Source organism: Salmo salar, chromosome ssa15 (genome assembly GCF_905237065.1).
Source record: "Salmo salar chromosome ssa15, Ssal_v3.1, whole genome shotgun sequence".
NCBI classification, from domain to species: domain Eukaryota; kingdom Metazoa; phylum Chordata; class Actinopteri; order Salmoniformes; family Salmonidae; genus Salmo; species Salmo salar.
The window spans coordinates 66373834-66386575 of record NC_059456.1 but is presented as its reverse complement, the minus strand read 5'-3'; the positions used below and the strand labels follow the sequence as shown (position 1 = coordinate 66386575).

Genomic DNA, 12742 nt, shown 5'->3' with positions numbered 1-12742 from the left:
TGTGCGCTACCCTATGGGACTCCCGATCACGGCCGGTTGTGATACAACCCAGGATCGAACCCGGGTCTGTAGTGACGCCTCTAGCACTGTATCGCAGCGCCACTCAGGATCCCAAAGACAGAAGCACGTGCACGTCATGACAACTTCTTAGCAGTTGAAGGTATGCTATTTAGGTTGTCATTATGGAGACACCTATTTCCTTCCCCTTTTCCATAAAATATTAACACGCTGATGTGAGTCAAGAAATACGGCGCCAAAGCACAGGAAAACGACATTAGGCGCTATAGAGCGCATGAGATAAAATAGGTTTAAACTGCCTTCTAATGTCGACATGGCTTATGGAAAACCATATCAAGCGAAACATGAAGTTATGGGGAGAAGTCCACAATGAAACTGACATTACATGTTGAGAAGGATACATATGTTGGCCATTAAGTAGCCTATTCATTTCTATGCCTATGTAGGTTACTGTAACCTACCATTTCATTCAATAAAGATGTTGAAATGACGCTATCACTGGAGGCATTGCAAATAAACGTGTGCCACTTGTGTAGCTGGTACTGGTACTGTACCTGGTACTGGCAAACTATTTAACAAATAGCCTATAACTTCAGCTTATTGTTGTTGTAGCCTTGTTCGTATTAAGTTATTAATGGCCATGTTTAGTTAATGAAATGTTAAATTAGCAATCGTGATCATGGTCACAGTTCTATTGCGATCAGCTGTTGGACTGCATTAGATTGAAGGTAAATCAGACTAGGCTGCAGGTAAAACATTTTTAAATACACTAGCTCTTGTTGACAAGCATAGGCCAATGCAGTTCATTTCCATATGATTAATATATGATTCAGTGATTGCCCCATCAACCCCATCCTCAGTAGCCTATTCCAGCAGGCGTTTGGGCAACAGGAGCACTTCTTACCTCAATCGCCTCATTTATGTTAAATGAGTCTCAATTTGAACTAAGCAAGCACCTAAATCTTCAATTTTACATATTGCCTAGGCTACTGTAGGCTATCGGGGAAATGTAATTAGCCTATGCCTATTGAAATGACAAGTCAATCTCGCAAATACGTCATATAACGGTTTGTAGTTTTAACATCTGGCACAATTGACAGAGAATAGCCTAACTTTTTTTTTAATTCGTCCAAGTTTCTTGCACAGAGATTTTGAGATCCTCTGTCGAATTTTCACCCCTCAAACTCTACTGTTGGATTTGTCTATCGTTGTGCATTTAAGGGATTTATTGACAATCATAGCAGTCAAACGAGTTAACGTCCATTGATGGAAAATGATCTGGCGAGTTTAATAAAGGCGAATTCTATTATCTTGCAACCTATTCAAATTCCTTTAGTCACGTTAGCTCACAATTATTATTTTGATGTAAAACAGATTTTTTTCGTCATTACAAATTACGTCAATAATCCTTAATTCGCTCGATAACGTTATGTCAAAATATTTTTGGGGCTAAATGTGGCAACTCCTCTCTTGCTGCTGAAAACAAACATTTGGGCTAGTTTTCAGGCCTTGTCGTAGATGTTGAGTTGTCACTGAGCTAGAAAATGTGGCTGGACCTGGCAACCCTGCTGGGGAAGGCTCTAGAAACGTCGAAGGCGCGGTAGCTGCGTCACAGCGTCAGGTCCGATTCAGAGTCCGCGAGGAGTAGACGGGGTGGCCTTGCAGTGTGTGGATATACAATACACAGTTTTGTAGTTCGCGCACACTTTTCTACAGCCCATTGAAACGAATTCCCCACAAGGACAGTATTCTAAATTTAATTGTGTATCCCCAAGGAGACGGCGATCACAACGGTATTTGACATACAACAAGACATGTAAGTTTGTGAGGAATGGCGAGCGCGTGCTTCTGTACAATTTAGCTAGCGCCAGTAGCTAGCTAACGTCGTTGGTTTCTTTATGCCGCTAGCTACCTAGCATACCAACATGCTTTTGCGAAAGACGGGAGGAACACCTAGCGATGATAGGCCTTATTTCATAGCTATCTGTTAACTACCAAGCTAATTTACAATGCAAGTTAATGAGTGCCAATGTCCATAATTTGATAACTAGCGCTAACTACTAACGTTAGCCAACTTAACATTGACTAGTTTTCTGTTTACTCAGTCCCTTTTGGCTAATGGGAATTTTTCCCATTAGTAGAAACTATCTAGCTACAGTAACGAAAGTTGGCTGGCTAGTTAACGTGTTAGTGTGGTCAAGTGCATGGCTCCGCATGGCATGTGTGGTGTGCTTTCCTGTCCATGTTTCAGTGAGCTAACGCTAGCCAGGTAGCTACAACTGATTAACGTTATCTAGCTAGATTAGTTAGCATATCGATCAATCACCATGGGTTGGCCTTACCTACCTTGCTAGTTAGCTTACGTTAGCCACAGAACAGAAATCCCTTCACGAGATGTAGCGTTAACGTTCAAAGAGTTCTATCTAGCCTAAGTAGCTAGCCAGATTAAGAGGATTTATAGAAATAACGAACGATGCATAGTTTTGCTGTAACGAAATGTTTATTCATACCGTGCAAATGGCTAGATAATGTCCAGTTGCTCTCAACAAAATGAGACTGTTTATCCTACTGCTGACTAGCTGTAAGGAAGCCAAGCGAGATGGCTAACTTAGTTGGCTAATGATACAGAATGCTCATTGTTGACTAATGTCCTTAATAGTAGCTAACGTTAAGTGTATTCGGGAAAGTATTTAGACACGTTGACTTTTTCCACATTTTATGTTACAGCCTTATTCTAAAATGGCTTAAACATTTTTTCCCCCTCACCTGTACACACAGTACCCCTTAATGACAGCTAAAACTTGTTTGTAGAAATGTTAGCAAATGTATTAAAAATAAAAACTGAAATAGCATATTTACATAAGTATTCCAACCCTTTGCTATGAGACTGGAAATTGAGTTCAGCTGCATACTGTTTCCATTGATGATTCTTGAGCTGATTTTACAACTTCATTGGTGTTCACCTGTGGTTAATTCAATTGATTGGACATGATTTGGAAAAGCACACCCCTGTCTATATAAGGTCTCACAGTTGACAATGCCTATCAGAGCTTAAACCCAGCCACGAGGCTGAAGGAATTGTCCATAGAGCTCCGAGACAAGATTGTGTCAAGGCACAGATCTGTAGGAGGGTCCCCAAAAAATGTTTGCAGCATTGATGGTCCCCAAGAACACAGTGGCCTCCATCATTTTTAAATGAAAGAAGTTTGGAACCACCAAGATGCTTCCTACAGCTGCCCCCCCAGCCAAACTGAGCAATCGGGAGAAGGACTTTGGTCAGGAGAAGAACCCGATGGTCACTCTGACAGAGCTCCAATGAACCTTCCAGAAGGACAACCATCTCTGCAGCACTCTACCAATCAGGCCTTTATGGTACTGTCCAGACAGAAGCTACTCCTCAGTAAAAGGCACATGACAGCCCGCTTGTAGTTTGCCAAAAGGCACCAAATGACTCTTAGACCATGTGAAACAAGTTACTCTGGTTGGATGAAATTAGAGGTCGACCGATTTAATTAGGGCCGATTTCAAGTTTTCATAACAATCAGCATTTTTGGACACCTATTACATTGCACTCCACGAGGAGACTGCGTGGCAGGCTGACTACCTGTTATGCGAGTGGAGCCAAGGTAAGGTGCTAGCTAGCATTACATTTCTTATAAAAAAACAATCAATCTTAACATAATCACTAGTTAACAACTACACATGGTTGATGATATTACTAGTTTATCTAGCTTGTCCAGCGTTGCATATAATCGATGCGGTGCCTGTTAATTTATCATTGCATCACAGCCTACTTTGCCAAACGGGTGATTTAACAAGTGCATTTGTGAAAAAAGCACTGTCGTTGCACCAATGTGTACCTAACCATAAACATCAATGCCTTTCTTAAAATCAATACACAAGTATATGTTTTTAAACCTGCATATTTAGTTAATATTGCCTGCTAACCTGAATTTCTTTTAACTAGGGCAATTGTGTCACTTCTCTTGCGTTCTGTGCAAGCAGAGTCAGGGTATATGCAACAGTTTGGGCCACCTGGCTTGTTGCGAACTGTGTGAAGACCATTTCTTCCTAACAAAGACCGCAATTAATTTGCCAGAATTGTACATAATTATGACATAACATTGATGATTGTGCAATGTAACAGCAATATTTAGACTCAGGGATGCCACCCGTTAGATAAAATACGGAACGGTTCTGTATTTCACTGAAAGAATAAATGTTTTGTTTTCGAAATGATAGTTTCCCGATTTGACCATATTAATGACCTAAGGCTCATATTTCTGTGTGTTATTATATTATAATTAAGTCTATGATTTGATAGAGCAGTCTGACTGAGCGGTGGTAGGCAGCAGCAGGCCCGTAAGCATTCATTCAAACAGCACTTTCCTGCATTTGCCAGCAGCTCTTCGCTGTGCTTCAAGCATTGTGCTGTTTATGACTTCAAGCCTGTCAACTCCTGAGATTAGGCTGGCAATACTAAAGTACCTATTAGAACATCCAATAGTCAAAGGTATATGAAATACAAATGGTATAGAGAGAAATAGTCCTATAATAACTACAACCTAAAACTTCTTACCTGGGAATATTGAAGACTCGTGTTAAAAGGAACCACCAGCTTTCATATGTTCTGAGCAAGAAACATAAACGTTAGCTTTTTTACATGTCACATATTCCACTTTTACTTTCTTCTCTAACACTTTGTTTTTGCATTATTTAAACCAAATTGATGTTTCATTATTTATTTGAGATGTATTATATTAAGTTAAAAGAAGTGTTTATTCAGTATTGTTGTAATTGTCATTAATACAAATATATAAAAATCGACAGATTAATTGGCATCAGTTTTTTTGGGCCCTCCAATAATCGGTGTTGAAAAATCATAATCGGTTGACCTCTAGTTGAAACCAAGATTGAACTCTTTGGCCTGAATGCCAAGTGTCACATCTGGAGGTAACCTGGCACCATCCTTAAGGTGAAGCATGGTGGTGGCAGCATCATGCTGTGGGGATGTTTTTCAGCGGCAGGGACTGGGAGACTAATCAGGATCGAGGCAAAGATGAACGAAGCAATGTACAGAGAGATCCTTGATGAAAACCTGCTCCAGAGCTCTCAGGACCTCTGACCAGGGATGAAGGTTCAGCTTCCAACAGGACAACGCAGGACTGGCTTTGGGACAAGTCTCCAATGTCCTTGAGTGGCCCAGCCAGAGCCCGGACTGGTCGAACATCTTTGGATAGACGTGAAAATGATACTCGCAACTGTGTCACACCTGCTCCATGCAGATGCTTCACAGCCGTTTGTCCCCGCCTCCCACTGTTAGTAGCACTGGGGTAGAAGTTACCTTTGGGTACAGCTGTAGGATCAGTGTAATGATTAGGGTGATGTGCATGCAGTTTGTGATCCAAGACAACATTGCTGGAAAATACCAGCAGGAGATCCTTCCTCTTCAGTGATAATAGATACAGTAGCTTTTGCTCTTCTGATTCTACTGAAGCCAACCATTCTATCCTGTGGGGGGGTGCTTAATTCACTAAATATTATGTAGAACGCTGTCATTCATTGAGTTTCTTGATCTGTGTTTCCAGGCATCCAGCGACTGCTAAGTGGTATGACAGACGGGACTCCGTCTACATCGAGTTCTGCGTAGCGGACAGCAAGGATGTCAAGATCAATTTCGAGAAAGCAAAGTTTGCTTTCAGGTGAGCTATGACATCTGTCAATGGAGTTTTAAAGAAAAAGTTTGCTCGAACTGCTCTAGGCATTTTAAAATCCCTCTAATTCAGTTTAAATATGTGCTCTGGGACTTAAGCAACTACTAAGTAGATTTTTAACCCTCCCACTTTGGGCTAGATGTGTCACTGTGTAGTTCATACATGCAGAATTTATGAGCGGAATTAGTGTCTTACTTCAATTGACCACAAACTGCCGAAATAAACTGTTTTTCTGGAAGTTGTGCTGCACTATTTTCCCTACATTTACCACCCACTTGGGCCAGCCCCCTAGCAATTTGAGGTCAACCAATGAGCTTCAGCCCCACAGCATATGAGTGACAGCTAGCATGATGCATACACAGCAGAGAGAGAGCAAGAGAGCAATGATGTGGTGCACATATCTGCACGTGATGTAGTATGCAATTTTCGTGGACCACTTTGGCTTGTGAGTGCTACTTTCGGAACTACTGGTTAAAAAGTATACATAAGTACCGGAGAATCCATTTAAGCCAAATTCATGCTGAATTCTTTTCTCCCCTCCCTTTACCAGTTGTCTTGGAGGAACTGACCAAGTCAAACACGAGAATGAAGTAGACCTTTTCGAAGCCATTGATCAAAATGTGAGTCACTCAATCACTTCATTACATTGTCATCCTGTCCTCAGGACGAGGTACAGATTGCATGATGTGTAACTAATGGAACTTAATTTTGCATAATGAAAGTGTTCATGTATCTCTTGTACACACACACACACAGGAATCCATGCACAAACGCACAGATCGGTCAGTGTTGTGCTGTTTGCGAAAAGCTGAACCTGGGAAGCCGTGGCTGAGGCTAACAAAAGAGAAGGCTAAGGTCAGTTCTAGTGTGTAATATATTTGCCATATATAGTTAAATAAAAATGATGTGCTTACGTATTGGTTGATAATTGATTTCGGAACACGCTGAATTCTAACTGCATGTAAGGAGCCAGGAAGATGACCTCCAGATGAGCATCTGCAAGCCTTTTTGTCATACATACTATTCCTCAACAGCTAACTTGGCTCAGCGTCGACTTTAACAACTGGAAAGACTGGGAGGATGATTCGGACGAGGAGCTAGGCAACTTCGATCGTTTCTCAGAGGTAGGAGATGGGGATATGGCGTTCAACACACAAGAAGCAATGGCTAAAGTAAGGGCCCTAGGGTAACTGGTGAACTTGCTCTTGATTGCTGTATGAACGGTTGGGCCAAGACTGTACAAATGAGTACATGGCAGCATGATGATATTTGGCTCAGGCTGTTCTTTGTGATTCTGATTGCAGATGATGAACAACATGGGGGGGGAAGATGACCTACCTGATCTAGATGGTGCTGATGATGTAAGAGCTACTCTGTGGAGTTCATCCTCTTTTTCTCAGTTTCACTTTACTTGACTTTGTACAGTAACACGATGTCACGCTCTAGTCATGTGCCTCTATTGTACTGGCTTGCTAATGACTGATCAGTCTCTTTAGAAGAATGTGTGGGGCACAATATGTTCAAACCTTAATTGCGATGGTCATATCAGCGAGTCACACTAAAATTTCCCCTGGTGGTACTGTTGCCACTAGGTTTCTCCAGTTGGTTGCATCAGTCCATGATTTGGTTGCACCAGTTTTTCCTACGGCGGCATGCAATATAGAACATTAGTAATTGTCTTATAAAGATATTCAGTGCTTTATTAACCCTTCTCCTACAATTTCCGTGGTCCTGTGGAAATCAAATTAACGTAAACAAAATCCATCATAATCAGTGTTTAAGATATGTTTTTTGTATGGGCTGCGTCTCAATCCGCCGATACCGCTCTTCCGCATCTGCCATGGTTGACACTGCGAAAATTGTTCTCACAAAGCGTCTAAATCGTCCAGTTTGACCAACAAACTACTATGATCCCTCTGTGGATGGATGACTCTCACTGAGTCACAGGTGCATCCTGTTTCCATTGATCATCCTTGATGTTTCTACAACTTGATTGGAGTCCATCTGTGGTAAATTCAATTGATTGGACATGATTTGGAAAGACACACATCTGTCCTATATAAGGTCCCACAGTTGACAGTCCATGTCAGAGCAGAAACCAAGCCATGAGGTTGAAGGAATTGTCCGTAGAGCTCTGAGACAGGATTGTGTTGAGGCACAGATCTGGGGAAGGTTACCAAAAAATTCTGCAACATTGAAGGTCCCCACGAACACATTAGCCTCCATCATTCTTAAATGGAAGGCGTTTGGAACCCACCAAGACTCATCCGAGAGCTGGCTGCCCGGCCAAACTGAGCAATCGGAGAAGGGCCTTGGTCAGGGAGGTGACCAAGAACCTGATGTTAACTCTGACAGAGCTCTAAAGTTCCTATGTGGAGATGGGAGAACCTTCCAGAAGGACACCATCTCTGCAGCACTCCACCAATAGGCCTTTATGGTAGTGGCCAGACGGAAGCCACTCCTCAGTAAAAGGCACATGACAACCCGCTTGGAGTTTGCCAGACGGTACCTAAGACTCTCAGACCATGAGAAACAAGACTCTGGTCTGCTGAAACCAAGATTGAACTATTTGGCCTGAATGCCAAGTCTCATGTCTGGAGGAAACCTGGCACCATCCCTACGGTGAAGCATGGTGGTGGAAGCATTATGCTCTGTGCATGTTTTTCAGCGGCAGGGACTGAGAGACTAGTCAGGATCAAGGCGAAGATGAATGGAGCAAAGTACAGTGAGATCTTTGATGAAAACCTGCTCAGGACCTCAGACTGGGGCGAAGGTTCACCTTCCAACAGGACAATGACCCTAAGCACACAGCCAAGCAACGCAGGAGTTGCTTCGGAACAAGTCTCTGAATGTCCACATGTTAGCTTAGTAGAACCCCCCCCCCCCCCGGCTTAGACTAGATGGTTAGGAGGTGTAAAAACACTACTCGGATGGTTTCATCTAACATGTTATCATTCAAAATGTTATGATCCAGCCATTGTAATGAATTTTGGGTTGACAACTAGGCTATTGTAGTTTTTTATATTTAACTGTTAAAATAGAGCTCAAGAATTCACATTTATTTTGTTCAGTAGAGCTTTATTTGCCAATCTTTATATGCACTAATCTAGGCTTATTTAGGTTCAATTCACCACCTGAGTAAGTAGAAACTCAAACGCTAGATTGCTAACTAATACCCGATGCTAGTATCCATGTATTAATCTAACAGTAAATGTAATGTCCTAAAAAGCTTTGCAGTTGTAGCCTACTTCCCAGTGAGACTTATGCAATCACAATGGCGGATGCGCATGTCGCGCGCTCCATATCTCAAAAGCCATAGGCCTATAAAATATCTTTGTTTTAAAATGGTGCTATTGAGAGTTTAGAAATGAATAAGAAAGCTGAGAAATGCCTCTTCAATAGTGACAACCGTATAACACAGGATAGCTGTTTTCCCCGCAATTGGATTTTGAAATGTTATACAATCAGAAGAGATTCTATGAGAGCATTTTTTTTCTTCCCGGGAAAGGCGGTGAGTGGCCCACTTGTCACCGCAGCAGTCCCCAGCCAAACGGGCACTGGGCCATGGCAGATACTTTCATAGCAGGAATCATGAAGATAATGCTCTTAACTGTTTTTGAGCAAATCATGGTTTTAGCCTCTTTGAAAAATAGGAAGTTTTGCATGAGGTGACCATGTAGAATGTGCAGCTCGCATCCATACGACCAATTACAAATTGAACTTCCACAGCCAAGTCAAAGGGTTGCAAAATGCAACTAAATTGTCAGTCAGGCCTTTCATATGCATCTTCTCATGCTTATTTCTATTCCTGTTTAGGATGAGTCTGCAGATAGTGACGATGAAAGTAAGTTAAAGGTTTTCTCATCACACTGAGATTTCTAATAATTTGTATACCCTGACATACCTTAACCCAGAAATGTTTTGGCGCAGAAGTGCTATCCGAAGTATATTGTTGTTTTTATCACATGTCCATTTGTTTACTTTCCAATATTAATGATTTTTCCCCCCAGAAATGCCTGATTTGGAATGAAAACCCTCAAACCTGGAAGAGGGATGGAAGGAAGAATCAAACTATCTTGAAATTGAAGACTGGGGGAAAGAATCTGTACAGATATGAGTCGGTAGCCATGTTTAAATCCATAGCCTCTGCTCCAGAGCTAATTTCCAATCAGTCCACTTAAGGTTGATATGCATAGTGTTGTACAGAGTAGCAGTCTCCACTTCCATTTGCAGTGCTGCACTCTTGGCGTGTCCTGTTTTACTATTATTAGATTAAGCATTCATGATTTGTTTCGGATGTACTGTATAGTCATCCTCAACCTAGAAAGCAATACATGTAAAGAGATTGTCAAATGTAATGAAAAGTAATTAAATGTCTGTTTTACCCTCCCCCACAAGGTTCTGTGGTAAGTTAGTTGAGCAGTGTATCAGAACAGTTGAACATTTTCTGTTTGGTTCCTACTTGTGAGCCTCCCCTGTGGCATATAGGTAGTGATCAGAGAAACCGTTCCATGTTTCAGTAGCTTAGCCTTTAAGCTTACCCGTTTCCCTTTTCTTCCCCACCTGTTATGTCGCAAACAGTTTATCAATGTTATGTTCATTTAGATTTTAAATGTTCTGGAATTCATTACAGGCATCTGACTTGACATGTTGCTCACCGCTATCAATTTTTTTATTTGACTAATCCTGTATTACTATTTGCGATCCAACAGCAGTTTAGTTATTCATCACACATCTACACAGGAATAGAGCATACTCATTCCTATCTGTTTAGGCCTTTAACATCTGGATTTGTCTTGTACCCTAAAGAATATTCCATCTGTTTTAGAGTTATGGCAGTTAAAAATACCCCTTGTGTGTGGGGAGGGGGTTGTTGATATGAAATGGTAAACTTGTATAATGACCAAATTATATTTGCACTGTCAAGAACATGTACGTCAGGGGAGATGAATATAAGTGTCGTTATTGGTGTGTATGTCAACTTGTCAGGTTATCACAGGCTGAAGAACTTAAATTGATGTTGAATTGCAGTGGATTTTTTTTTATTGTCTACGTCTTTTTAATAAACTAAGACTCATGGTTCACACGGTGTGTGTTTGAAGACTGTCTATGCGTGTCAAAGCAGTTTTAGAGTACAGCGTTCAGTGGGGTGCGACATGGCTACTGAACTGCATTAATCACCGTTTTTCCAAAACAATTTACCAAGAACAGGCTCCTGTATGAACCTGTATGCCTCAACCTCCAGACATATTTGGACAGCTGCTCGTTGAAGAAGGAAAATAAATATCCTAGAAATAATTCTGCTCCCCGTTCAATATCTATCACCAATAACGTTATGAGCGCTTGGGCGGCCATACACCACCTTGCACTTTTAAATAGGCTACAATAGCCTGGACTAATTAAGCAAAAAGGCACAAGGGGGTGTGGTATATTGGTGATATACCATGGTTAAGGGCTGTTCTTATGCACAACGTGGAGTGCCTGGAAATAGCCCTTAACCATGGTATATTGGCCATTTATAGATGCCTTATTGCTATTATAAACTACTTACCAATGTAATTAGAGCAGTAAAAATAAATGTTTTGTCAATCAGCAATCGGGGCTCGAAACACCCAGTTTATAATCAACATTTGAGGATATATTGTATCGTTGGTTATCATCCGTTCTTTCAGGGTGAAAACGTGAAATGATGGAGAGGAGAGTGACATGTCCGAGCAGCGGATGACCACCAGGTATAGGGAATGGAGAGGCTGAACGATGGCCACCGAGAACTATTTTTATCTGCACAACAAGCATTAAATGTCAAAGTACATATAGAATCAGTATCTGTCTAATTAATTACACTAAAATGAGAATAGGGCTATATAAAAAAAGCATACTGCGTTCAGTTCCAGTGTGATGGGTGAAGTGTCACTAAAAATATATAAATGTACATAGTTATTTCAATTTATGTAGGTATTTTTGTAATTGTTTATTAAAGCTGCAATATGTAACTTTAGGGATGACTAAATTCATGTGAGTTGTATATATGTAATTCTCATTGAAAACAAGTCTAAGTGTGTGTTAGTAAATTCACTCTGGCTATCTAATCAGATTTCAGAGCAATCAATCATCAAGTTTGTAGTTGGCTTGATTACCAAACGACGATGAGACAGCCTACAGGGAGGAGGTGTGGGCACTCGGAGTGTGGTTTGAGATAAACAACCTCTCACTCAAAGTCAACAAAACAAAGGAGATGATTGTGGACTTCAGGAAACAGCAGAGTGAGCACCCCCCCCCCCCTATCCACATCAAAGGGACAGCAGTGGAGAAGGTGGAAAGTTTTAAGTTCCTAGGCGAACACATCACAAACTATAATGGTCCACCCACAGACAGTGTGGTGAAGAAGGAGCAACAGCGCCTCTTCAACCTCAGGAGGCTGAAGAAATGTGGCTTGTCACCCAAAACCCTGACAAACTTTTACAAGTGCACAATCGAGAGCATCCTGTCGGGCTGTATCACAGCCTTGTACGGCAACTTCACCGCACTCAACCGCAAGGCTTTCCAGAGGGTGGTGCGGTCTGCACAACGCATCACCGGGGGCAAACTACCTGCCTTCCATGACACCTACAGCACCCGATGTCACAGGAAGGCCAAAAAGATCAAGTAGGGTTGCAGAGGGTCGGAATCTTTCCGGAAAATGGGAAATAAAGCCCGAGAATTTGGGGAATTTTGCTTAAATTCATCTGAAAAGTTAGCTTATAACAGTGAACCTTTTTTGTGGGATACACATAAGGCAATTCTAGGTCTTGTGGCATATTTTGGTTAAACTATCCCCAATTCAATGGAATTGCAACCCTCTGCTTGCACAGTGAATTCTTCCATCATGTGCAATGCACTCTTCCATCTCATGTACAGCTGATTCTCAAGATCTTGTACACTAATGAGATGCTAATTGAGCCCTCACATGTACAGCTGATTCTCAAGATCTTGTACACTAATGAGATGCTAATTGAGCCCTCATATGTACA

At 41.5% G+C, this 12742-nt stretch overlaps 1 protein-coding gene across 2 annotated transcripts; it reads left to right on the top strand.

Annotated features, from left to right (window-relative positions):
* The first annotated feature begins 1527 nt into the window (after positions 1 to 1527).
* Positions 1528 to 10816, top strand: LOC106571940 (prostaglandin E synthase 3). 2 transcript variants are annotated; one of them, XM_014145530.2, is made up of 8 exons: positions 1528 to 1834; positions 5607 to 5720; positions 6283 to 6352; positions 6489 to 6587; positions 6767 to 6856; positions 7037 to 7093; positions 9549 to 9576; positions 9743 to 10816. In XM_014145530.2, coding segments are annotated over exons 1-8 (480 nt in total). In that variant the 5' UTR covers positions 1528 to 1832; the 3' UTR covers positions 9763 to 10816. The 2 variants fall into 2 exon arrangements, with proteins under 2 accessions (XP_014001005.1, XP_014001004.1); XM_014145529.2 differs by having other exon boundaries at positions 6767 to 6904.
* The last annotated feature ends 1926 nt before the right edge of the window (positions 10817 to 12742 follow it).

Coding starts and splice junctions, on each gene's coding strand:
- LOC106571940 (XM_014145529.2), top strand. Junction 6,905..7,036: donor CACAAGAAGCAATGGCTAAA/GTAAGGGCCCTA, acceptor TTCTGATTGCAG/ATGATGAACAACATGGGGGG. Junction 9,577..9,742: donor TGCAGATAGTGACGATGAAA/GTAAGTTAAAGG, acceptor TTTTCCCCCCAG/AAATGCCTGATTTGGAATGA.